General features: G+C 47.6%; 1 protein-coding gene across 5 annotated transcripts in view; it reads left to right on the top strand.

Annotated features, from left to right (window-relative positions):
* The window catches only part of ppfia3 (PTPRF interacting protein alpha 3), a 28,981-nt gene extending 9,785 nt beyond the window's left edge, over positions 1–19,196 (top strand). The window contains exons 9-32 of one of the 5 annotated variants that reach the window (XM_068577849.1): positions 115–167; positions 296–389; positions 656–790; positions 1,558–1,641; positions 1,920–2,051; positions 3,184–3,246; positions 3,342–3,421; positions 4,564–4,732; positions 4,928–5,154; positions 6,271–6,496; positions 7,391–7,524; positions 7,614–7,768; positions 7,898–7,997; positions 8,098–8,179; positions 9,030–9,230; positions 9,898–9,963; positions 10,464–10,490; positions 11,300–11,475; positions 11,694–11,791; positions 12,916–13,091; positions 14,439–14,507; positions 14,620–14,785; positions 15,992–16,054; positions 16,541–19,196. In XM_068577849.1, the coding sequence (XP_068433950.1) occupies positions 115–167; positions 296–389; positions 656–790; positions 1,558–1,641; positions 1,920–2,051; positions 3,184–3,246; positions 3,342–3,421; positions 4,564–4,732; positions 4,928–5,154; positions 6,271–6,496; positions 7,391–7,524; positions 7,614–7,768; positions 7,898–7,997; positions 8,098–8,179; positions 9,030–9,230; positions 9,898–9,963; positions 10,464–10,490; positions 11,300–11,475; positions 11,694–11,791; positions 12,916–13,091; positions 14,439–14,507; positions 14,620–14,785; positions 15,992–16,044 (2,766 nt within the window). In that variant the 3' untranslated portion in view covers positions 16,045–16,054; positions 16,541–19,196. Of the gene's footprint in view, positions 1–114; positions 168–295; positions 390–655; positions 791–1,557; positions 1,642–1,919; positions 2,052–3,183; positions 3,247–3,341; positions 3,422–4,563; positions 4,733–4,927; positions 5,155–6,270; positions 6,497–7,390; positions 7,525–7,613; positions 7,769–7,897; positions 7,998–8,097; positions 8,180–9,029; positions 9,231–9,897; positions 9,964–10,148; positions 10,491–11,299; positions 11,476–11,693; positions 11,792–12,915; positions 13,092–14,438; positions 14,508–14,619; positions 14,786–15,991; positions 16,055–16,540 lie in introns of those variants that run through there. The other 4 variants (XM_068577850.1, XM_068577847.1, XM_068577848.1 and 1 more) reach the window with 4 other exon arrangements.
* The last annotated feature ends 6,729 nt before the right edge of the window (positions 19,197–25,925 follow it).

Genomic DNA, 25,925 nt, shown 5'->3' on the forward strand with positions numbered 1-25,925 from the left:
AACAACTATTAACCATCATTAGCATTCTTTAGCTAATAGCGGCTCCAGCCCAGTGAATTCCCTTTTGATCAACGCTTGTAACGCCCCCCCCCCCCCCCCTCCTCTCCCCTTCAGGCTCTCTGTCAACGGGAAGACATGGAGGAGAGAATCACCACGTTGGAGCGCAGGTTTGTGTTTCCTCTCCTCCGTGAACTCTTCCTCAACAAACAACAACAACAACAACAAAAAAGGGAAAAGAGAAAGCGCTCACCGCCGCTCCGTCTGTCTGCCGCTTTGCTTCTGTGTTTCTTTGCAGGTACCTGAGCGCCCAGAGGGAGGCGACGTCTCTCCACGACACAAAAGACAAGCTGGAGAACGAGTTGGCCAGCAAGGACTCGCTGTACAGACAGGTAGAGGGGGAGAGGGGGGAGGAGAGGAGGGAGAGGAGTAGGAGGGAGTCCATGTCGCCGCTGTTGATGGACAGCTTGGCCTTGTTTCACGTTGGCACAACAGACACAGACATTTCTTCTGTTTCCTCCCCGGTGGCTTCAATCCGCCTGTGCCCCTCGGTCATCTCGCGACCCGAGTTTCACCCACTGTTCCCTCTCTCTCTCTCTCCCTCTCCCTCTCCCTCTCCCTCTGCCTCCCTCTCTCTCTCGTCCTGTTCCCCCCGCAGAGCGAGGAGAAGAACCGGCAGCTCCAGGAGCGTCTGGACGACTCCAAGCAGAAGCTGCAGCAGACCCTGCAGAGGGCCGAGACGCTGCCGGAGATCGAGGCCCAGCTCGCCCAGAGAGTGGCAGCCCTCAACAAGGTGTGTGTGTCAGTGTGTTAGTGTGTGTGTGTGTGTGTGTGTGTCTGCAACCAATCTTGCCCTGTTTGTTATCATTGTATTATCTCCCAGTTACATAGAATCAGATAAGAAGAAGAAAAACCCGACAGCAGCAACATGTGCACAAGTGTGTGTCGGCATGTGGAGGCATGCAGCCGGGTGTACCTGTGTGTGTGTGTGTGTGTGTGTGTGTGTGTGTGTGTGTGTGTGTGTGTGTGTGTGTGTGTGTGTTCATTCATGCACGAGTGAAGCAGAACACGAGATGTCAAACGAAGGATGAATGGCAAATATTTTTTCATGGAGCGGTGCCAGCGGTTCCCAAACGGCAGGACGGCGTGGAGATGAAAGGCCGGCGTCGGCTCGGCTCTTTGATCCTCGCTGCGTCTCGACACGTCGAGGAAAAGCCCAAAAAAAACCTCGCCGAATTCTTTTAACGACCGACTCGTAACGACGATGTGCACTCGTGCCAAAAGACTCTCCTCCTCCTCCTCCTCCTCCTCCTCCTCCTCCTCCTCCTCCTCCTCCTCGCAGGTCGCCAAACCTCTCAAATTGGCAACACTCACTTCCTCTGCGTGTTCGGGCAACAAAAGAAGATCAAAAGACGCCGACGAGCGTCTCCCCGCGCACGCACGCGACTCATCGTGGACTCGGTCAACAAGCCGTTTCCTTTTTTTGTTGATTTGTGTTGGTTCAGGCTCTCTAACCTCCCACTTCCTCCCCCCCATCTCACCCACCCATCACTCACTCAGGCGGAGGAGCGTCATGGCAACTTTGAGGAGCGACTGCGACAGATGGAGGCGCAACTGGAGGAGAAGAACCAGGAGCTCCAGAGGGTGAGTCACGCTCTCGCTTCTCCATCTCTCTTTCTCACTCTCGCTCCTCACTCCCCCTTCTCTCGGCAGCCTGTTCCTTTTGTCAGCCCCGCACAAAGGCGCGCTAATTTTCTAAAAAAGAAAAGAAAAAAAAAAACCCCTCCGTTCAGCTCGTGCACAATCAGATATGAATCTTTGTCTCTTTTGCTCGCCGCTCGAGCAGAATGCTCGCTATTAACTCCCCTCCTTCTCTCTCCCTCCCTCTCTCTCTCCCTCCCTCTCTCTCTCTCCCCCCTCAGGCGAGGCAGAGGGAGAGGATGAACGACGAGCACAACAAGCGTCTCTCCGACACGGTGGACAAGCTGCTGTCCGAGTCCAACGAGAGGCTGCAGCTGCATCTGAAGGAGAGGATGGCGGCTCTGGAGGAAAAGGTGACGCGACAGAAAAATGTCTCGGTTCCACCCCGAAAAAATCCAGATCATAAAGATGTGTCGCTTGTGACACGTCTTCCTCCAGGAAGTGACCTGTTGAACCTTTATTCAGTGTTCACATGCAGACGGGTGGAGCTGGAGAGTAACTTCACTCTCACTTTAGTAGTTTGTTTGTACGAGCTGCTTCTTCACGTTCAGTGTGTTTGAGTTTATTGAGCGAAGCGATGAACTGTTGTTGAGGTGTTTTAGACACCTACAACAAAATCTATGTCATTTATTTCAGTGTCCACGCTATATTTAGAACGCTATAACATCCTTTCCTCAGTCCTGAAGCCGCGCCGAAGCCACCAGACTCCATTTAATAAAACTGTTATTTTACTCTGCAACTCCTGTGTGATGCTCGGTTAAATCGCTGCTTTTTTCAATGGAGTCTGGTGGCGTTTGGAGTCAGAAACGCAGACTGTGAGCTGCAGCCGCCTCACGGCAAGAAACACAACGAAAAGACACTTTTACACTTCTGATATTACTTCTACATGCAAAACATGTAATCACATAATAAAACATAATGCTTTAATCCAGCCGGATGTCAAGTATTCAAAATAAACTCCACCTCGACCAAATGTGAAATACTTATTCATCAATACTACAATAATAATGATAATAATACACATTATTCTAGTAGATGATGGATAACACTCATATGGGCCGTTCATTCTGGCATTTCATTTTGTTAATGACTAACTTTCACTTCTTCTGAGTGTTTTTACGGCGTCGTGCTGCTACTTTTCATCAAGTAAAGCATCTGAATGATGAATGGAAATTTAAAGGAAATTAGAAAACAAACTCTTTAACTGCCTTCTGTCCTTTTAACCTATTTACTTTGGTGCATTATCAGCATTTTATGAACATTTTCCAAACAGTTTTTTCAGTTTTTATTCACCTGAAGCATTTCCTGAGCAGTCAGATGTGCAAAAGCAGCATGTTTGCACTCATTATTGCCCTTTTTCAGCGAGAAAACCTCCTTTTGAAGGCACAGGGAGCATAAAATCAGGTTGAAAATAGGATCTGAAGCGACCCCGTCGCTCCTGTGCAGCTTCTCCTGTGACTATAAAGCTTCTGCTTCCTCCTCCAGAACGCCCTGTCTGAGGAACTGTCCAACATGAAGAAACTGCAGGACGATCTCTTGGCCAACAAGGTGCCTCTGAAGCGCCGCTCTCGGTTCAAAACTAGTCCACGTATGTTTCGCTTTCATGGTTTTAAAGAGTGTCTCTGTCTCTGCGGCCCCCTCAGGACCAGCTGATCGCAGAGCTGGAGCGTCTTCAGCTGGAGCTGGATCAGCTGAGAGCGAGGCCCGGGGGCTCCTACTCCAGGTCTGTCGGCCATTTTTAAACCCCCGAGAGAGAGAGAGACAGAGAGAGAGGGAGAGAAAGAGAGAGAGAGAGGGAGAGAAAGAGAGAGAGAGAGAGATCCGACTGTAGAGACGCCGGCGTTGTGTCTCTGATCTCGCCAGACGTGGTGGATGAGTCGCTCGGTGTCGGAGGCGTTTAACACTGTCAGCTCTCCCGATCTGAGACGGCGTTGACTCGACACTCGTTGACTCGGCGCCTAAACACACACACACACACACACACACACACACACATACACACACACACGATCCAATTAGCGCTTTCTCATCTGCACGTCTCGACACCTTCGGCCTTCTGTGAACTTGTTAATGGGAATATGCACTTTACACGGAATATTGAGTAAAAACACCAGCTTTCTTCATCCGCTATTTTTCTTATTGATTTGTATATGTTTTGACTTCACCTGGAATAAATAAAGCAGCAGCTTAGCAGCACTTTAGTTATTAAACGGCTCTTACTGACGGCACTTTGTAGTTGAACTTTGTTGAAGAAATTGTATTTGTAGCTCTGAGTTTGTTTTCAAGATTCAAGATATATTTAATGTCATGTGTTACTTTTACGATGAGAAGCTTATTTTAATGTGTCCTCCTACAAACTAAAATACAATAAAGGTAAAAAATAAATTAATAAAAATAATTATTTAATAAAAAAAATTAATACAAAAAATGTAAAAAGAATAGAAATAAAAATAATTGAAGAAAAAAATAATTTAAGATGTTTTTAAAAATTTTAAATAAAATGAAAATGTAAAAATAAAATTAAAAAATAAAATTAAAAAAATTAAAATTAAATTTTAAATTAAAATGAGGCGCAAAATATAGTAAAGGTATTGCACGAGAATAAGACACAATAATTTGGTGCAATAATGTGATGACAGTATTGCACAGTGTATGAAATGCAAACGTGGTCGTGACATGACATCACTGATTGTAAGTCGCTTTGGATCACAGCGTCAGCTAAATGCAATATGTGTTTTATACATTTTCAATGTTTTGTTGATCACATGGTAGTTTTGCTTCAGCGTTGTGTTTCTTTGTCCCGCCGCCTCCATCTCACCGCTGCGTCTCACCTGCTGTCGTCTTCCCGCCTCCGCGTGGCTGCAGCCGCTCTCTGCCGGGCAGCGCTCTGGAGCTCAGGTATTCCCACGGCAGCGGCTCGCTCCCGACGGGCTCCACCACTTACCTGGACCATTTCGGCAACGCCTCCGCCGGGGGGGTGGTCAGGCGGAGCCGCCGGACCCGTTGGAGCTCCGCCAGAGAGGACTCCAGCAAGGTGAGCGTCCCATGAACCACGTCTGCATCTCAGAAGCATCGAGTACTTTTCTAGAATACGGAACAAACGTGAAATCCATTTCCCCCTCCATCTCTCGTGCAATAAAAGTGGATTTTACCTTCATCCTGATCCTCCATGACGTCCTAATCGAAGGGAAAGCTAACACAGCGGGACATTTTGCTCTTTTCACGGAAGAACCACAGTACTACTCTCTGTGTGCAGTACCCGGACTGGGAGAGCGGGGCTCTGCTGGGGACCGGGTTCGAGCCGGGCCTGGACGCGGGCTGCTGCTCCGACGACGACGACGACGGCGGCGACCATCGCTTCGGCTCCGAGCTGCTGTCCCCCAGCGGCCAGACGGACGTGCAGACGCTCGCCATCATGCTGCAGGAACAGCTGGAGGCCATCAACAAGGAGATCAAGTACACGACACACACACTCACACACCTCTCTGACTGAACGCTGCACACGCCGACCTTTTCACTTAACCTTTTCCCAAGACTGTGCTGAACAAATACATACAATAAACACAAGTGTTGGAATTCATTTGGGGTTCCTATGACGACTCAAACACAGGAGGAAAAGAGGTCTGGAGACAAAATTGATTCCACGAGTTAAGTTACCACAATTTAATAAATACTACAAGCCCTGAAGTCGAACCTGTTTAAGTCAAAGTATTATCAGAAAAATAGAACTTTTCCTCTTGATTTTGTTTCCTATGTGGAAAAAGGTTTCCAGCTCTTGGTCTGGTTTGTATGGAAGTCCATTTCCGCCACACACACAAAAAAAAATTAGGACCAAAAAAAAAAAAAAAAAAAAAAAAAATCAGTACCAAAAGAAAAATTAGGACCGAAAAAAAAGAGGACAATCATTTTTTTTGCCTTTTATAATAGTCAACGAAAAAAAAAAAGTTGATTTATTTTTTTTTGGTCCTAATTTTTTTTTCTTTTTTTTCTTCCTAATTATCATTATTATTTTTTTTGTGGTCCTAATTTTTTTTTTTTTTGGTCCTCATTTTTTTTTTTGGGTGGGGAGGTCCTTATTTATTCTTTTGTGGCTGAAATGGAGTTTGTTTGATTTTGCGTGGGAATGGGATCGAATGATAGGAAATAAAAATAAATATGCATGTATGGAAATAGCCAATCTTCTCGCTGATGGTCTTGTTTCCTGACTTTGGTCGCATTGGCGAGCTGTTTCCCCTTGTTTCCAGTCTTTATGCTAAGCTAATTCAGCTAAGGATCTGCAGAAAAAGAATCCACTTACTGGTCAAATGTTTTATTTGCACAATACAAACAATAAAATAAAAATCACAACAGAGGGAAATGAATATCGGAGAAGAAGAGACAAAAAGCCAAATTTTACAAAATGACAAACATAAAATGAAAAAGACAACAAAAGAAAGAAAATTAATGGAATTTTATGTTTGGACTTCCTTCCTCGTCCTCCTCCTCCTCCTCCTCCTCCTCCTCCTCCTCCTCCTCCTTTTCCTCCTTCTCCTCCTCCTCCTCCTCCTCCTCTTCCTCGCCCTGCACCTTCAGACTCATCCAGGAGGAGAAGGAGAACACGGAGTTGCGGGCGGAGGAGATCGAGAGCCGGGTGAGCGTGGCTCTGGAGCCTCCGTCCTCGCTGGGGAGGGACGGCGCGGGGCGGGGCTTCATCCCCTCGTCCATCACGTCCTCCACCCTGGCCTCCCCGTCCCCGCCCAGCTCCGGACACTCCACCCCCCGCCTGCCTCACTCCCCGGCCCGCGAGACGGACCGACAGGTACGCCCCGCTTCCATCCACCCCGTCGCCCTCGCCGTAACCTCCTTCTTTCCATGAGCTCGCCTCCGTCCAGACGGGTGAGTCACGCGGCAGTAGATCACGCAGGCCGAGGTTCAGAGGAGTTCACTCTCTCCCTCTCTCTCTCCCTCTCTCTCTCTCTCGTTTGATCGGGCGAGACTGGAAAAGTCTTTTGGAGGAAGGCGTGACGGTCGGTGCTAGGCGCGCGCCGACTTTCCAGCATTTCTGAAACGGGTGGATGCGTTACAAAAAGATGACGCAATAGAAAAATAAAAACACAAACGATGGTGAAAGCGATAATGTTGACGTGGGAGTTCAGAGCCGAGCGGTTCAAGTTCAAGTTCACGTGATGTAACGTGATGTCACGTGATGTAACGTGATGTCACGGGATGTCACGTGATGTAACGTGATGTAACAGGATGTGACGTGATGTAACAGGATGTAACAGGATGTCACATGATGTCACGTGATGTAACGGGATGTCACGTGATGTCACGTGATGTAACGTGATGTCACGTGATGTCACGTGATGTAACGGGGGGTTTAGTGACCAAAATAGAGGAAAAGTCATGAAGAAATGGTGCTGACATTGACGTGATTAATCAATTTAATTGATGGTCGGCGAAACAGAAAGCAGCGCAGGTCGTGAACGCTCGTCGTCCGGTTGGCGTCCATGTTTGTTTTTGGTAAACCAGCCAGTGGAAAATCAAACGCGTCTCATTTTTATGAGGTGCGAATGAGATTTGTTTCGCTTGTAGCCCACGAAGCGTAATAATGTGAAATTAATTTTTTTTTAAAAAGGCGCTATCTGGATCATCCAAACTTCACACTTTTTTGGACAGAAGGTATCTTTTTGACGCCCGTGTTCTCCTCCAGAACAGCAAAGAGGACGACCGCTCGCTCGCCCTCCTCGACTCCACGCCGCCCTCCACCCCTCGCGCGCTGCGGTTGGACCGCATGACCCTCACCCACCCGGGGGCGATGCTCGACGACACCCGGGAGTTCCGCAGGTGAGAAGCCGGCCGCGCACCTGCAGCGTCCGCCTGCCGCCTGCCGCCGCCATTGTTTTAACCCTCCTCTTCCTCTCCGTCGCTCGCAGCCTCTCGGCGGACGGCAGCAGCTCCAACAGCAGCCAGGATTCTCTCCACAAGTCCAGCAAGAAGAAAAGCATCAAGTCTTCCATCGGGCGGCTTTTCGGGAAGAAGGAGAAAGGACGGATGGGCCAACCCGGCCGGGAAGGGTCTTCTTCTCTCGGTAAACCAGGCGGAGGACACCGCCCAGTGTATTCTGCACTGTCGGCGTTTTTCATTAACACAAAGGTATTCATCTCTTTCGTTCATGTGACCTTTGACCTCGCTGCCCCCCCCGTCCCCTCTCCTGCAGCGTCTACGCCCTCGGAGGAGACGGCCGCCGGAGACCCGATGGGGTTGAACAAGACCGGCACTCTGGGCCCGGCGGATAAGGACCGCCGCAGCAAGAAGAAGTTTGTGAATTATGTCCATGTCTGTGTTTCTGATCTCTCACTTGAGCGCCACCCACACACGTGTGACTCCTCCTCTTCCTCATCCTCTTCCTCATTCCAGGCATGAGCTACTGGAGGAGGCGTGTCGCCAAGGGCTTCCCTTTGCATCCTGGGACGGACCCACTGTCGTGTCCTGGTTGGAGGTAAAGTAACCTCAAGAGAGAGGAAAGAAAGCACCTGCAGGGTTCTCACGGTCTCATGGAAAACCTGGAAAAGTGTAGTAAAAGTTGTGTAAATGTGTTATATTCATGTGTTCATCACGTTCATTTACGCCGAGTTTGAAATAATGAATCTGCTTTTAAAAGAAAGAGGCTCAAAATATCAGCAGCATACATACAGACATCTATAACTGTCGCTCATTCATTTGAGTCATTAAAGGTTTACTGTATGCTTTGAATCCTCATTGTTAGTTTAAATACTACATTTTATCACTTTGTACTGTTTACACACACATTTCACACAATGTTTGCTCATGAACATTTGTGAGAAGTCTTGGAAATCTGTTTAAAGTCACGGAAAAGTCATGGAAACTGGGTTAAAAGTTATCGAAATGTGGTTAAAAGTTGTAGAAATTTGGTTAAAATGTGGTAAAAATGTGTTTAAAAGTCATCAAAATTTGGCATAAAGTCATGGAAATTTGATTAAAAGTCGTGAAAATGTGGTTATAAGTCAAGTAAATGTGGTTAAAAGTTGCGGAAATTTTGTTAAAAGTCTAGTAAATTTGGTTAAATGTCTTGAAAATGTGGTTAAAACTCATGGAAATTTGTTTCAAGTGACGGAAAAGTTGTGGAAATTGGGTTAAAAGTCATCGAAATTTAGTTAAAAGTCACGGAAATGTGGTTTAAAGTTGTGAACATTTGGTTAAAAGTCATGGAAATGTGGTTTAAAGTTCCCAGCATCAAGATGTGTGGTTGCTGCTCCTTCTACAGGTGTTTCATCTTAACGAGTGACCGTGTTAACTGGTGACCACGTTTGTTTCCCCGCCCCCTCCAGCTGTGGGTGGGCATGCCGGCCTGGTACGTCGCCGCCTGCCGCGCCAACGTGAAGAGCGGCGCCATCATGGCCAACCTGTCGGACACGGAGATCCAGCGGGAGATCGGCATCAGCAACCCGCTGCACCGCCTCAAGCTGCGGCTCGCCATCCAGGAGATGGTGTCGCTCACCAGCCCGTCGGCGCCGGCCAGCACCCGCTCCGTGAGAACCGCGACGCCAACAACCCGTTTTAATGTCTTTATCCCGCAGACTTTCACCATAAAACACTTTCCCGCCAGCGGTACGGGGGCCGCGCCGGACCAGCTGCTTGTAGTTTCGCGATTAGGTGAAATGTTAACGATCCCTGTTGGGGAGAAAGTAATAACCACGAAGCCGAAAATAAAACACAATATAATTGAGAATATATGAACGATGTCAAATTAAAGAAAAAGCAGATTCTGTTTGCGGTGGACATGAAAGGACTCCCGCACGTGATAAATGTCCAGCGTGATAAAAAAACAATAGGAGTGTTTTTTCTGCAAGATGATGACACAAAAAAAAAGTTCCACCTATTTCACCTCGTAACACAAAAAAACTTGGCAACGAAAACCAAATTTTGCGTTCTCACACTGCGTCGAAAACAAACCAGATGTTTGAGAAAAAAATGTCGTAAAAAAAAAGAAGTGTTGCACGCACATGACGGCGTCGGAGCGGCGTTGAAGGTCTCCGGTTTAAAGATAAAGTCACAAAACCGAGCCGGAGACTCGTCTTCCAGCTGTGACTCACAGCAGGAGTCAGCTTGAAATGTGAATACTGGACTTCCTGAGTCAGCTCGTGTGTGTTTTCTTTTCTTTTTCTTTTTTAAATCTCACTGTTCTCTCGTTCACAGTCCACCAGTAACGTCTGGATGACCCACGCTGAGATGGAGACCCTGAACGCAGCCACGAAGCCTCCGGTGAGTGTCTCAAAACCCTCTTTTTTTAATGTCATTATTATTTTTGTATTATTTTTAGCGTCTCGTCTGGTCTGAATCATGTTGACGAGTCTCTCCCCTCCCTCCTCTCCATCTCACTCTCTCTCTCTTTTTCTGTCTCTCTTTTTTAATGTCTGCCTCTTTATCGTCTCTTCTTTGTGGCCCAGGACAGAGTGTTGAGCTTCTTCTTCTTCTTCTTCTTCTTCTTCTTCTTCTTCTTCTTCTTCTTCTTCTCCTCTCCCTCTGGTTGCTGTTTCAGTGTGAACTGCTTCCAACTAATTACCCGTTCACTAACACACTATTCCTTCCTTTTTGTCCTCATTTCCTGCTGCTCCCCTCCTCCTCTTCCTCCTCCTCTGCTTCGCCTCCATCATCTCTCCATCCATCCTCTCTGCTCTTGACCCCCGCTCCCTTTCCTCCCTCCACATCACTCTCTCTCTCTCTCTTTCTCTCTCGCTCTGCCTCTTCTCTCATCGCTGCAGGAGCTCAAAGAGTTCAGCTGGGATCAGGTGAGGATCAACGCAAAGAAGTCTGAATTAAAGCAAAAACATGCACATTTTTGCACATATTTTTCATGCACTGGTTAATTCTGCTTCCATTAAACATAGTGGGAATTCAAAATGCACATTTAGGTGTTCATTTGACTACTTTGTCTATTTGCATTTGTAGATTTCTCTTAAATCCATCATTACATAATGCCTCATTTGCATATTTAAACATAGGACATTTTAGAAAACATGATAATATAAATAATATCTTAATGTGGTGAAGATTCATGATGTCTATTAGTTTCTTTTCTTCCCCTATTCACATGTAGTGTCTTCAAAACATGTCTTTAAAGGCCCTTTTTCAAGACATTACAGTGAGACATCTTTCATAGCACGATTCAAACATATTATTCATGCAAACAAATTCTGGCACCTGACAGTATTTTCAGATTTATGGTGTGAACGTGAGACATTTTGCACCCGGCTTTAATCCAAAAGTTCAGCTTCCACTCCTGGAAGCGTGTTTACATGAGCACATGTTTTAAAAGATAAAATGCCTCGTGAGCGAGGAAAACATACCAGAAAATGTTGCAATACAAGAACAAATTATTATAAGTACTGTAAGTGATCCGCAGGGAGAGTTTCATGGTTTTTTCGCTTTGACTCACTCGAGCTGCTCGTCTGCCGGCCGTCGCATCTCCGGTGAGACTCAAGTGAGTCACGAGCCGCCGACCTGCGCCGCCGCCGGCGGGCGTGAAGCCGAGTGTGAATCGCTCGCTGACGGCCTCCCCCCCTCCCTCCTCCTCCTCCCTCCTCTTCCTCCCCTCCAGATTCTGGCCTACGGCGACATGAATCACGAGTGGGTGGGCAACGACTGGCTGCCCAGCCTCGGCCTGCCGCTGTACCGCAGCTACTTCATGGAGTCCCTGGTGGACGCCCGCATGCTGGACCACCTGACCAAGAAGGAGCTGCGAGGGCAGCTCAAGATGGTGGACAGCTTCCACAGGTAACGGAGGCCCCGGGGCGCTCCTTCCTCCTCCTCTTCCTCTCGTCTCCTTTGTGTGCGTCTCCCTCTTTGTCTGTTAAGCCTCTGTGCGCGTAAAAGACGCGTAGGCAGACCTCCTGTCGTTGTGACGCCCTATCTTTGGGTTGTGGTGATGCTGCTGCAGGTGAGCGAGAAGGTTAACCTCTTCCTCCTACTCCTCCTCCTCCTCCTCCTCGCAGGGTCAGCCTGCATTACGGCATCATGTGCCTGAAGCGCCTCAACTACGACCGCAAGGAGCTGGAGAGGAGGAGGGAGGAGAGCGTCCTGCACAACAAAGGTGAGCTCCTCTTGTCTCCATCGATGGTGGGAGACGTTTCTGTCCACACGGCTTTTTATTAGAAATTATTCATGTATTTGTCACTTTATTTGTTTGTTACTTCATGATACGAGTACAATGTCTTCCACTTTGACAGTTACAAGTGAACATGAGGCAATAATACAAGAAAATAAGTAGATATCACGATATATAATACCCAGAATGAGACGTAATACATAATATTAGTTCCACTGAACGACTCAGAAGACACCTTGTGTTGTGTTTTTTCAGATTCGGCATCCTTCTGATGTCGGTCACGTGTGTTGTTTCACGTGGCGTTTGTTCTGTTTAACGTGTTCCTCGTCTGCTGTGGACCTCGTCTGTCGCTGTCTGCAGGACTTTCAGGGATTAATGAAAGTTCTCTTTAATCTGAAGAGCAAGAAGAGAAGTGATTCATCGAGGACCAAACGCGTCGCTGAAGAGTGTGAAGTCGTCGCTTAAAGATGTAAAAATAAGTCGCGATGCGTGGCGGGCTCAATAACCATAACAGGGTTCACTTTCTGACATCATCTCTCTCGTATGAACCAGAACCTGAACTCGATATTGGAAAGCAAAACATTCCCCTTTTGATTTCCCGCCGTCGTCCCCCCGGCCGGCGGGAGACGTTCCTCTTGTTATTGCTCCTCGCTTCTCCACCCGCCGCTTTTCCAGAGCAATTTGGCTGAGTAGCGATGACATAAATGTCAACAGGCGTCGCTCATTAAACCCCCCAAAAAAAAGACTCTCGCTCTCCCAGCGCCGCACCTCAGGATGCACGTGGTGCACATTTACAATCAGCTCGCCCGGGATGATCCCCTCACTGAAGAATTTCCCGCTCCGAAAGTGAGGACATTTGTGAGTGTTGGAGGGTTGTGTGTGTGTGTGTGTGTGTGTGTGTGTGTGTGTGTGTGTGTGTCTGACGATAAGCTCGACCTGTCGGAGGATAAATCAGTGAAAGCTATTTCTTTTCGTCGCTCATCAGCGCCGCCGCCGCGTGTCTCATCCAGCTGGACGCTTCAGGAAGTGAGAAACACGATCTCTCTCTCTCTCTCTCTCTCTCTCTCTCTCTCTCTCTCTTCCCCCCCCCCCCCCCCCCTCCCTCACAGATGTGATGGTCTGGTCCAACGAGCGTGTGATGTGCTGGCTGCAGACCGTCGGCCTGAAGGAGTACGCCGACAACCTGCGCGAGAGCGGCGTCCACGGCGCCCTGCTGGCTTTGGACGACACCTTCGACTACACCGACCTGGCGCTGCTGCTGCAGATCCCCAACCAGCACACGCAGGTCACTGACTTCCTGTTTGAGCAGGAAGGAGTAGCGCCCTTCAGGGGGGGATGTAAAGACTCGCTCGCCGCCTCCCCGCACGTTTTTCACATTAGTGTTTCTTTTTTTGGCATTCTCTGTTTTTAATATATTTGAGAGTGGACAGGAAACATGGAGCGAGGTGCCAAGCGGGAATTAAATCATCAGCGCTGTGGTGGTGTGCACTCCCCCACCTTTCTTTAAAGCTATTGGCGCGCCAGCTTTACCACATATTAAAAAGTTTTTTTTTGTTTTAAAGTAAATGTGCATCTACTTCTTCGCGCTTATTGAAAAATCCCTCGAATCTATCACTTCGCAGCTTGTGTTTTCTTTTCAAAATGAACACAAGATGTGGCCCCCGGAGGCCTTTGGAGTTACCTCATCACACTCCATGTCAATCGGCCTCCGAAGCCGAGTTGAGTGAAGTCGTAAAAAGCGAGCGTGAGTCGAGCTTCTGGGGGTCAAACCTTGTGCGGGAGGACTTTTTAGGTTTTTGCTGATCGATATCTCTGCAGAACAAAGTCTTTAAACGCCCCTTTGATTCAATTTTTTAAAGTTTTAAACATCCTTTATTTACTTCAGCTGGAAATATGGGCTCCTGTCAGCGTCTTTAATGATAATGACGATAATAAGTGTTTTTTTTTGTCTTAAAGAAGCCAATTTCCTTTGATCTTATCTGTATGATATGTGTTCAAAACCTTAAAGCGCTGCGGGCCGATGTCTCTCTCTCTTTTTCACTCTCCATCCATCATTTCCTATCTATAATAAAAGGGCTTTAAAATGCCTGAACGTGTACTTTAACCCGTTGAAAACTGTGGATCACTTTTGTCTTCAGACCTCCTTTTCTCCTGTGTTTGAGTCGTTGTAGGAACCCCAAATTAATTCCAATACTTTTGTTTATTGTATGTATTTATTCAGCAAAGTCTTGGGAAAAAAATGTATATCTGCAAAAAAAAAAACACTTTTAAAAACATATTTTGATAATAACTATGAACATCCAGCATGATGTGAGCCAGATTCCCCAAAAAAGCCTCCTGGAGTGTCAATAAGACACCTTTTTGGAAAGATTAGGACCTAAAGAATCAGAATCTGCAACAAAAATCACAATAAAACAAAGTGTTGGCCTGTTAGGAAGGAGTTTCAGTCAAAAAAACTGTCATTCGGTTCAAAAATGGATAAAATGACGTATTTTAAGCCAAAAGATTGTCTGAATGGGGCACGCTGGGACTTAAAATGAGCGCGGGAGGATTTTCACGCGGTTTCCAAAAGGTTCACCCTCACCAGTCGCCCTGAAGCAGCCGTCCTGATAACGCGTCTCCCTCTCTGCAGGCCCGGCAGCTCCTGGAGCAGGAGTACAACTCCCTCCTCACCCTGGGAACCGAGAGACGACCCGATGAGGTCAGCGCGCAAGATCAAGCTCCAAGAAATGAGGGGAAAAAAAGTTGAGTTTTTTTAAATCCGAGTGGCCGTCTTTCCGGCTCACGCCCTCTTTGTGTCTTTTATCTTTCAGCAGGACGGAGCGAAGACGTTCACCCGCTCGCCGTCCTGGAGGAAGATGTTCCGGGAGAAAGACCTCCGGGGCGTGACCTCCGACTCCGCCGAGACCCTGCCTGCCAACTTCCGTGCCTCCGCCATCGCCACGCCCTCCGTGACCCTGAGGAAGGTTCAGAGCGATGGTGAGTACGACCCCTCCTGACCTCTGACGACCTTTGACGAACCCCCCCCCCCTCCTCCTCCCGCCCGCTCTCGTGTTCGCAGCGCATCTCAATTTAGCCGGCGCGAGAGGAGCGGAGCCGTCACTCTAGACGACATTACTCACACGGCGAGCACGACAGGAATCAGACGGCTTCATCTGGGACGAGAGAGAGAGAGAGAGAGAGAGAGAGAGAGAGAGAGAGAGAGAGAGAGAGAGAGAGAGAGAGAGAGAGAGAGAGAGAGAGAGAGAGAGAGAGAGAGAGAGAGAGAGAGAGAGAGAGAGAGAGAGAGGGCGAGAGGGAGAGGGAGAGGGAGAGAGAGAGAGAGGGTTCATTTATATTGTTAGAGAATGAAGTTAAGATATCGAACAAATAAAGGCAAGATATTGAGAATACCTAAAAGTACATTTTAAAATCTTAAGAATGTATTCAACATATTTTGGAATAAAGTCAAAATATTGTGAATGAATTCAAAATATTGTGAATAATTTAAAAATATTTGGAATTAATTTTTAAAAAAATAGAATAAATTCAAAATATTATTAATAAATTCAAAATAATGAGAATCAATTCAAAATGAGTCAATTTTAAATGTTGAGAATGAAGTTGAAACGTCAAAATATTGAGAATAAAATTCAGATATTTGCAAAAAAATTCCAAACGTTAGGAATAAAGTCAAAATATTGGGAATGAATTAAAAACATTGAGAATAAATTCAAAATGTTGTGAATCAATTTAAAATGTTTAGAATAAATCAAACTGCCTGTACGGTTCTAAAGTGTGTCTTTATCCAGCGAAATGTAAAATAAAATAACGCTCTCTTTCCCCTGGTGTCCGGCCCTAACACACTGATACACACTAATACACACTAATACACACTAATACACACTGATACACACTAATACACACTAATACACACTGACAGCTTGAACAGAAACTCTTGTTTTCAGCGTTGCATGAGACTCACAGCAGTTGGTTGTGTTCATGCTACGTGCCGTTAGCATCCGTCTTTCCAGCAGTGCACGAGGAGTAACAAGACTCTTCAAAGCAAAGAGGAACACCAGGATCCCTCACTCGGCTTCTTAATAGGTGGGAAGGTACGGAGCAATGTCTATAAAGCCGTAATGACCCCAAGGTGTGTGTGTGTGTGTGTGTGTGTGTGTGTGTGTGTGTGTGTGTCCCTCACAGCCAGCTCTGGAGCTCGGGGCGAAGCCGCCTCCGTGAGGACGTACTCCTGCTGAGCGGTCCGAGGTGAGGAAACACAAACTAATGAAACGGCCCCGTCGCGTTGTTAATCTGTGCGGTGAGACGGCGGCTCTCCGGCTTCCTCTCTCTGCCGCATGTGCCGAGCACATTTCAAAGTGTCTTAGACTTGCATTCTCTCTCCTGGCCAGCAGGGGGCGACCCCTCTGGTGGAGAAAATGACTTCCCGCTTGATTTATTCCCTCTGTAAACATTGTAAACATGAGTTTATGACCTCAATCTCGAGTGTCACGTCTTCTTCAATACAGCGTAATGTTTATTTTGTAAATTATGGTCCCATTTTAGAATAAAACAGACGATAAAGCAGGCTTTTGCTTCTTTGTGATTAACGGGTCGCTCGTTTTCCATTTTAGCGCTTTGACGCTTTTCAAATTGAACATTTTGGTCCTCGCCCGGGTGTGTTTGTGTCTTCAGACGGGTTGAGTTGAGGCCGCGGACGCGGTGACGCGTGAGTAACGCTGTGTCTCTCCTCAGGGCGCTGACTGGACACGGACTGGGACTGGAGGCCCCTCCCCCCTCCTGCTCGCTCGCTCATCCACGGAGAAAGAAGCAATGAATATAAACCATTTTAACTTTAAAAAAAAAAATGAAATAAATCTACCGGTCTGACCGTTCTGCAATAACAGAAGCAAAAGGAATGAAGGCGGGAAATGACATGAAGAATGTACGAATGTGTTTTCCGACCAGACCGGGAAGCTTGAATGGGATCAGCTGGATTCTCTCTCTCTCTTCCTCTCTCTCTCTCTCCGTCGGGTTAATGAAGGACAACACCGGTGTTGGTTCGGTTCTCCCATCCCTCCCTCCTCCTCTCCTCCCTTCTCTCTCTTCATTCCTGTCGGAGTCTGCACACAGTCAGCAGAGTTGGCGATATCAGGGCTCATTTGTGTTCCTCCCTTCAGAGGAAACCACTCTACTTGCTGCCATTTTGTTCTCTTTACAGTTTGAAACGCAACTAAACGTGTCGCCTTATAACTTCTGCCCAGCAACAGGTGTTTTTGATGAGAGCCGGAGGGCAGAAGTTAACCTCACCGTGAAGTTTAGATTTTTTTAAAAACAAGAGGAGATGACTGGAAGGACGTTTTATTTTTTCGGGGGGAAAGGGGGCGCGGAAACAACACCGGTGTCCGGCGGCGGCCATCTTGGCTCTAACGGAGTGCAGTAAAACACGCCCGGGTTCAGGCCTCCGACCGCTTCAGAGGGACCCTCCTCTGGCTTTTGTCCGGCGGTGTCGGCACCTTGAAAGCCGATCTCTTTTGAAGAGGGGACCCCCGTCGCGGAGATGAAAGGGCGGCGCGAGGCCTCGGGGGCTTTGTGCCCACGGCGGCCCGGCGGGGCGGGGGGGGGGGTCCATAAAGTTTGTGTTGGTGCCACTTTCTGAAAAAAAAAGGCGTACTTTGCTAGTGTGTATCTCACGAGACACGGACTCACACAGACCTTCCTGACGTTACAACCCGACTCTTTCTTCTTCTCTCCTTCGCCGCGGCACATCCCAGAAACCCGGGAATCGAGCGCCCGGCCCCGCCGTGAAACCGACACGCAGACACTTTAACGTTCAAGCGGACGCGCTGCCGGTTATTGGCTTGAAAACTGTTCAGCCTGCAAAAAAACAAACAGTTGGATGAAATCTTCTGTGGTGCTGGCATCTGTTCACAAGAACACTGCTGCATTGTGGGAAATGTAGGATCCTGCTCTTTTTTTCATCATCTTGGGGCTAAAACGTCTCGGATATCTCTCCCAAAGATGCTTCAATCTTTACCAATTACTTTTGTTTTATCTGCGTATCTAAAGCGCGGCACTAAAACGTCTGAGCGCCGTTTAATAAATCATCCGTCAACACTTTATAGATCAGTGAAACTAGCTGCTCATGAAGACACGTTTTGGGTTGCCAGGTTGTAAAAAACAATCCATTACGGTGGAGCACATCAAACACATAGATTACCTTCTGGAAGAGAGGTTACAATTAACCACTTACCAACATTATTTTAACATTTATTAACTGCAGGATTTAGTAGCTAAGGAGGAGGAAGTTCATGGAAAATCCGTTTTCCACCATAAAAATTGAGTTTAAAAGATCAAAAAGTGGTTAAGAAATGGATTAAAGATTGAACTAAAAGGACTTTTCACAACCTTTTAACCCCAAATAAATGTGTAATAAAAGAAACAGCCCTATAAATAATGTGTATATACAACCTAACAACGTTATTTTAAAGTAGTTTCATGTCCGGGGATTGTAAAGTATGTCTTTGAAGGAAAGTGGGACCAAAACAAGTGTCATATATGTTCAGAAAAAGGCACGAGACGTGACTCATGTTTGGATATTTAGCGCGACGTCTCCGCGCATGCGCGACGCGATTTTTGGGAAACGTCGGCTCGGGGTTTTGGGTCACCCTGACGACGAGAGAGAGAGGGATGAAGAGAGAGAGAGAGAGAAAAGAAACTGGACGGACGGACAGAAGACTGTCATTTTACCACAGACACACACAGACACACACACACACACAGACACACACACACACAAGCCATAACAGAAACCAAGAGCTCTCCGTGGGGTGAGAGGGTGAGAGAGTGAGAGGGTGAGAGAGGAAGCCCAGGAATAAAACCTTTAGCCTCTGTGTTTACGATGCATGTCAAACAAACGACAATGACCTAAATACCTTTTTTTTTTTTGGTGGTGAAGATGATATGAGGTGTCTTTAAAAATATATATATAAATAAATATATACAAACCTACAGGGGTTTGGGAGCCTGGGGATCAATTTGTAAAATGTGTGTATTTTCTTCAGTTGTATTTTTTATTTTTTACGATATCTATTTATTTTTCTTTAGGTATGTATTGGATAAATGTGTATGTACATGTTCCGTTCCTTCTCGGCTTCATTTGAAGTAGTTAAAAAAAAAGAGGAAAAAAAAGAAGTAAATATGAAAAATGGTCATTTAAAAAAAAAATACGCTACTGTATGTGTACTTTTTTTTTGGAGAAACAAACTGTGCAATGATTTAAAAACAGATTTCCATGATTATAAAAGTGATCGTAATACAAATTTAAAAAATGATCATCTGGGGAAATAAAACAATAATGATGATGAAAATGGTGATGTAAAAGAAATAATAATAATAATAATAAAGCGATCTGGAGGATCCGCTGAACATCACAAACTTTCTCCCGTTTTTTTTTTCCACGTTGATTTGTATTGAAGTACATACTCTCGTATTAATACCATATAAATGTACTTCTACTGCTCATATTACCCTTTAACCTCCACTACATGTATATGATAATATAATATTTATAGCCACTAATTACTTGGCAGAGTAATAGTTTTTTTAAGTGATGCTAATTACTTTTTTAAGGAATCTGCAAATTCCATCAGTAAAGCATTCAATGGAATAAATCCCAGAGTGCTTTGCGATTTCAACCCTGCATCTTTACCTCAGTTGAGTCACGTGAAAAAAAATATATTTTGCTGAGTACAAATATCCTTTATTACCACATTTCTGCAGGTAAAGCGAACACACCAGTAGATGGAAACACGACCTCGTTCAGGAGTCGCGTCATTTGACGTTTTGCTCTCATGAAACCTCAACGAGTCCCAGGCGGAGGCGTCCAGCTCCAGGGAACAGCTGCACTTTCTGCGCATTGGACACATCCTAGGTCTCTTATTCCTTGTTTCCTCGTTTCCTCGTTTCCTCGTTCCTCTCCTCGCTTCCCTCCCCGGTGGGACCCAGACGAGGCAAGTGAAGGGAAACAGGGCGATGAGATGCAATTAAGAGACTTGAGATGTGCAACCGCACTGTCACATTCACGCTGATGCATTATGGGAAAAGTGTGGCGCAGTGCAGCGGAGCCTCGGTAGGGGGCGCTGCTTCCTCTCACAAGCCGAGCAGGCGGCCCGGAGGCTGGAATCATCATCATCATCATCATCATCAGACACTGGAGAGAAAAACTACCCCTCCATGAAGACTTCTTCTATAAATACACACAGATATACATAGCTTCATACATAAAGGTATACTGGTGTCATATATATATACTGTATATATATATATATAAAGGAATATATTAATATCAAGGACATACACATGCGTACATACTAATCCAAAAAAATAACTTAAGATATTAAAAGATAAATCATACAAAAACAGTAAAATCTCTATATATGACAATTTTCCCTAAGATCTAGTATTGAGGTCTTCTTGTTTTTTTCAAAAGTCATTTGAAGTTGTGGAGGGAGAGAGGGAAGGAGGGAGAGAGAGAGAGAGAGAGGGAAAGAGAGAGAGAAGAGAGAGAGAGAGAGAGAGAGAGAGAGAGAGAGAGAGAGAGAGAGAGAGAGAAATAACCAACTCCATCATGTAAAATGAAGTGCACACAGAAGGATGTCTCAGCTGCTCTGGTCTGTGTCACTTTCTACTCCCCCTTCCTCCTCCTCGTCTCTCTCTCTCTGTCTCTCCATCTCTCTCTCTCTTCCCCCTCTCAGCCCCTCCCCTTCCTGCTCAGGACCTCCCTCGCCGCCGCCTGATTGGCTCTGGACAGCAGCACGCAGACGCAGGACGAGTCGATGCGGATCCACCTCCAGCCCGTCCGGTTGTTGGCGTCCTTGGTGAGCGCCCGGACGTACGACTGCTTGGCCTTGCACTCGCTCACCCACTGCTTCTTGTCCACGCCCAAGCAGCCGGCCCCGGCCACGCCCGTCCCGACGGATCTCGGGGCAGCCGCCGGTAGCACGCCGCCGCCGCCGCCCCTCGAGCGGCCGGCGTTGCTGAGCTGCTCGGCCTCGCGACAGCGCGTCTCGTAGAAGTACTGCTTGAGCGGTCCCGTCTGCGTCTGGATCTCCTGCAGGATGGTGACCTTCTGGCCGTGGGAGTCGATGGCCGTCTTCTTGTCGGTGACCCAGACGCTCTCCGACTCGCACACCGACTTCTCCCCCCTCTTCCTGTCGACCAGGTGCGAGCGCTTGTCCCTCCTGACGGGACGGGCGGCGGTGGCGGCGGCGCCCGAAGAGTCCGCCCAGCTCGGCGTCCTGTCGATCGCCCGGTCCCCGTGACCCTCGATGTGCATGTCCTCCTGCTCCTCCTCCCCGTCGTCCCGCTGCGTCTCCTCCAGCAGGTCGCTCTCCAACATGAGCAGGAGGGGCGGGTGCGACGGGGGCGACGGCGAGGGCGAGAACAGGACCCGCGGGTGCGCGTCCAGAAACATCTCGTCCAGGCCCGCGCCGAGCCCGGCCTCCGGGTGCGCCAGGCCCTCGCCGGCCGGCGTCCACGCGCTCCCCGTGCCGAGCCCCTCCGAGGGAACCGTCATACCCGGTCCCCTGCGACCCGCCGGGCTCGCGGCGGCGGGGCCGACGGCGATCCGGGTTTCCGCCGGCGGTCTTTCCGAGGAGCCCCGACGGTTGCCCTTCTCGGAGTAGTCCCGCCTGCCGCCCCCGCCGCCATCTTTGAAGTCCTTCGGTAGAGAAATATTCCGGGAAGTGAGAACGTCCGCGCCGGCGTTCGACCGGCGGCTTCCTCGACGCTCCGCCCTGAGCGCCTCTTCGTCGGCGGAGGGTTTCAGGCGCTCCCTGCGGCTCCGGAGGTTTTGTCTGTTGGCGTGTCGGCTGAGAGCGGCGGCCATGTTGTTGTAGTCCGTCCGCGAGGCATTTCCGTGGAAGGCGGTGGAGGCGGTGGCGGGAGCTACGAGGCGAACGGCTGCGTCAAAGCCAGGCTGCGGCGTCGTGGTCGCGGCGGCAGCGGCGGCGGCGATCCTGGACACGGGGTCGTGGGGGAATGGCAGGGCCGAGGCAATCACCATTGCAACCAGAGGAAGCCAGTGCATCACTCCCAAGACGTATCAGCTGAGGAAACGGAGCACACGGGCGGAAGAAAACCGTTATTTTATTTTATACAAAATCGTGCTGTTATCGTGCCGTTCACCCAAAGTGCCTCAATTAGGACGTAAGCGGAGAGGTTTTACTGGCGGCCCCCGCCGCTTTACGGCCCCGCCGCTTCGACCCGCCGAGGTACGGCTTCAAGGTTCTTGGCAGAAGTCGTGGAAAAATAGTGCCATGCATACAGCGAGGTCGCCCTCTGGCCTCCTTTTAAAGGCACGGCGTTCCATTTCCTCCTCTCTTTTGTTCGGTTGTCGAGCTATCAACAAACACGGTTTAACTCTGAGCTACTTGTAAAAACTCACAAATCGGGAAGAAAGCGTCGCCAGAACTCAGGTATTTCTAGCGGGTCCCACACACACACACACACACACACACACACACACACACACACACACACCAGGTGCCAGGTGTTTGCTTTTCTTTTAAAGATATAAGGTGATGCCCGAACACGATAGAATTCATCTGCTGCCCCCGGACGCAGAGATTAGGATTGAAAGCCGCTCGGCCTCGTCGTAAACAACCTGCCTGCCTCAACCTGCGTTATTTAAACTGCGTTCAGCTCCTCACAAAAGGGATTAATACTCGAAATGTACAACAAATACTGCAGATTCTTTACAATAAACCGTCTCTGGGGTTGGAGTGATGACGCTGCAGCGGGAGGCGACATTTACATGCTGATAAACAGCGTGAACGTGTTGTTGAAAGTTTATTTTAGAGCTGCAACGATGAGTCGATGGACAGAAAATTAAAAGGCTATGAACTATTTTAATGGAAGGAAAAGCCGAAATGCCAAAAAAAAACATTAATATACCTCAATTATTTTTTCAGCCTCGAACATTTTCAAAAAAATTTCATAATAATTTTTCATCTCTAAAATGTGATCCTCTTTTTTCTTGTCTCATATTATTATAAAATGATAATATAAAATGATTATATATCTTTGGGTTTTTGATTGATTTCATTTGAAGATGACACTCACGAATAATCCTTAGTTGCAGCTGTATTTATATATTTTTTATGCGATAAAATGTGAACGGCTTCTGTGACTTCATGTCACGACCATATTTGGACATTGAAGCAATGTTATAGCAATGCGTATAAAGATACAATGATCAATACTTTTATCATACTTTATCTTATAGCAATACGATTATCACATTGTTGTGCAATCCTGTTATATATTTTATATTTTGTGCCTTATTTTTTACCTAAAGTTTATTGTATTTCCGAGTAAAATAAGCGTTCCATTGGAGAGAATAACTGTCTGTTATCTGTGCGTATGACAGTAAAAACATCTTGAATATTGAAAATGGCATCAAATGAGACCTTTCACTAATTTTACCTGAATTATTTTCACCCCTGTAAAGGAAACGCCGCTCGCGGTGCCGCGCTGAGTCAGTGTGCGTGAGCGTGACTCAGGGGAAGCACTCCCTCCTCACGGCGCAAAGCAAACACTTCCTGACAAGCGGGACACCTTTTTCGGGCAGTTCGTCACATCTGACATCATCGTGGATGAAACGTGAATCACGCGTCGGGTTCGAGGTCGACTCCTTTTGTACCTCGAACTCGGTGACTAACCGGATGAATATTCCACGCGGCGCGCGGACGAGACGGGACGGGGGCGGCGTTTTGTTTTGTTTGTCTGAAAGCAGGGAGGAGGTCACTCGCTAAGAGTTAAAATAGGTGGAATGATCAGAATGTCAGAGATGCAGCTTTACTGGCGAGGCTGGAGAGAGAGAGAGAGAGAGAGAGAGAGAGAGAGAGAGAGAGAGAGAGAGAGAGAGAGAGAGAGAGAGAGAGAGAGAGAGAGAGAGAGAGAGAGAGAGAGAGAAAAATAAAGAGAGAGAGGAAAAGAAAATAGGTGTGAATGAGTGGATGTCACGGCTTGTTCGTTAGCTCCGGGGTGACTGAGTGGATTTATCAGGAACTGTGTGTGTGTGTGTGTGTGTGTGTGTGTGTGTGTGTGTGTGTGTGTGTGTGTGTGTGTGTGTGAACATGTAAATGAGTGGCAAAAAGCAAAAGCCTCTCAAAGACGGGGACGTGTGCGCTCGGCGGGGCCACGCCCTTTCGGACACGACAGCAGCAGAGAGGTTTTGGCAGCAGCGCCCGCCTGTCACTCAAGACGGCGATGATGATGATGATGGTGGTGATGATGATGATGAGCATCAAAGTGCTTCCCTGTTTGCACTGGCTGGCTACTGGTCCATGGCACCGGGCCCGCCACATAAACCCAGGTGTGCTTCAGGCTTGATGGAAGCACGTTAAAACTGTGAAAAGAAACTGTTAACACACGGGGAGGCCTGTGTGTGTGTGTGTGTGTGTGTGTGTGTGTGTGTGTGTGTGTGTGTGTGTTGTACAACCATCTGCGGGATTTGAAAAATGCAAGTGTGTCTTCTGTTGCCGTAGAGTGATAGAGCTCTGCAGGAACGTCCCCTCTGGTGGATTTTAAAGATTTATTGTATTTCGTAACTCAAACATTACATAAATTCACTTTTTTTTCTCCTTCGTCTTGAAGTGAATGTTTTTTTTTTTGTTCATGGGTTTTTGGTGAGATGAAGTGTTCCCATCGGTCATTTTTAAGACTCTACTTCTGCTTTATGGTCTGTTTGACACTAAATGACCATAATTTACTAAATGAACATCATGCTGTATAGAAGAAGACTTGAAACTAGAGATTGAGACATAAACTCATGTTTACAGTGTTTACTGAGGGAATACATCAAGAGAGAAGTAGAGACACTTATATAGACTTCTATACAACCAGAGGAGTCACCCCCTGGTGGTCAGGAGAGAGAATGCAGCTTTAACACATGAAGCATAGACTTCTATACAACCAGAGGAGTCGCCCCCTGGTGGTCAGGAGAGAGAATGCAGCTTTAACGCATGAAGCATAGACTTCTATACAACCAGAGGAGTCTCGGAGATTCAGATTTAAGACACTTGCTTATCGGCTTCCGTCGTCAAAACTTAGTTTTTGTTTCACAAGATAAAAATAAAATAATTTTAAGTGTCCTGAAGGAAGGTGTTTCCTAACGAGTGTCTAAATAAGACAACTCAACGTCGTCACTCCTTTAGCTCCTTTAGCTCCTTTAGCTCCGTTAGCTCCTTTAAGCGGTGACGTGAAGTCACATGACCACAGTGGAGTTCCTTTACGCTCGTGAGTTTACTTCCTCCGTCTCATTCACGGCCCTTAAAAGCATCAAAGTCATAAAAAAAAAGGTTGGGATGAAATGAAAATCTCCGTGTCTTCGTGGAGGGGGAACCACAGCAACGCGTCCTCGCCGCAGCACTCTTCAGCTTTCAGACGGCCCGGCGAGCAGCCGAGCCTCTAAGTGGTTTCTTTGTGAAACAGCAGCGGCACTTCATCACCACGCTCCATTTGCTGCAATGACACGCATCATTTGCCGCTCCCTGCAAGGCCACGCGAGCGCCGCGCCGGCCTCCCGCCCTCTAAACCCAAACACACACACACACCGTCGCTCTACGCATTACAACAACAAAAAACTTCACTCACTTAAGTGAATAAAACCCCCACTCAGCGCTGAACACTTGTGCTAATCCTGATCTCCTGTCGTCGCCCTTGAAAGTTCCTCCGAACGAGCTTCGGGAGTAAAAAGCCTGAAGCCGACGGGACGGGGCCTCGAGCGGCGGGGCCTCGAGCGGCGGGGCCTCGAGCGGCGGGGCCTCGAGCGGCGGGGCCTCGAGCGGCGGGGCCTCCCCTCCACGAGCATCGATTACGAGGCCGAGGAGCAATATATTTTTTTTAAAGGGCCTGTTTCTTCTTGTTTTCGTGGAAAAAGGAAGCCGGTGCAACGCCGCAACGTCCCCGACGGGACGTCACGAGACGACCCCGGAGAACATTTTTAAGTGACAGCTGGAGACGGATCCGTTTCGCGCCGCTTTCAACTCGTCTTTTAACACCGGCGGCGGCGTTCCCTTCCCTCCCGAGCTCTCGTTCATTATTGCTGATGTCATATTGTGACCGAGCGTTTCCA

This window comes from Clinocottus analis, unplaced genomic scaffold (genome assembly GCF_023055335.1).
Source record: "Clinocottus analis isolate CAN_PGR_092001 unplaced genomic scaffold, fCliAna1.0.p SCAF_16, whole genome shotgun sequence".
NCBI classification, from domain to species: Eukaryota; Metazoa; Chordata; class Actinopteri; order Perciformes; family Cottidae; genus Clinocottus; species Clinocottus analis.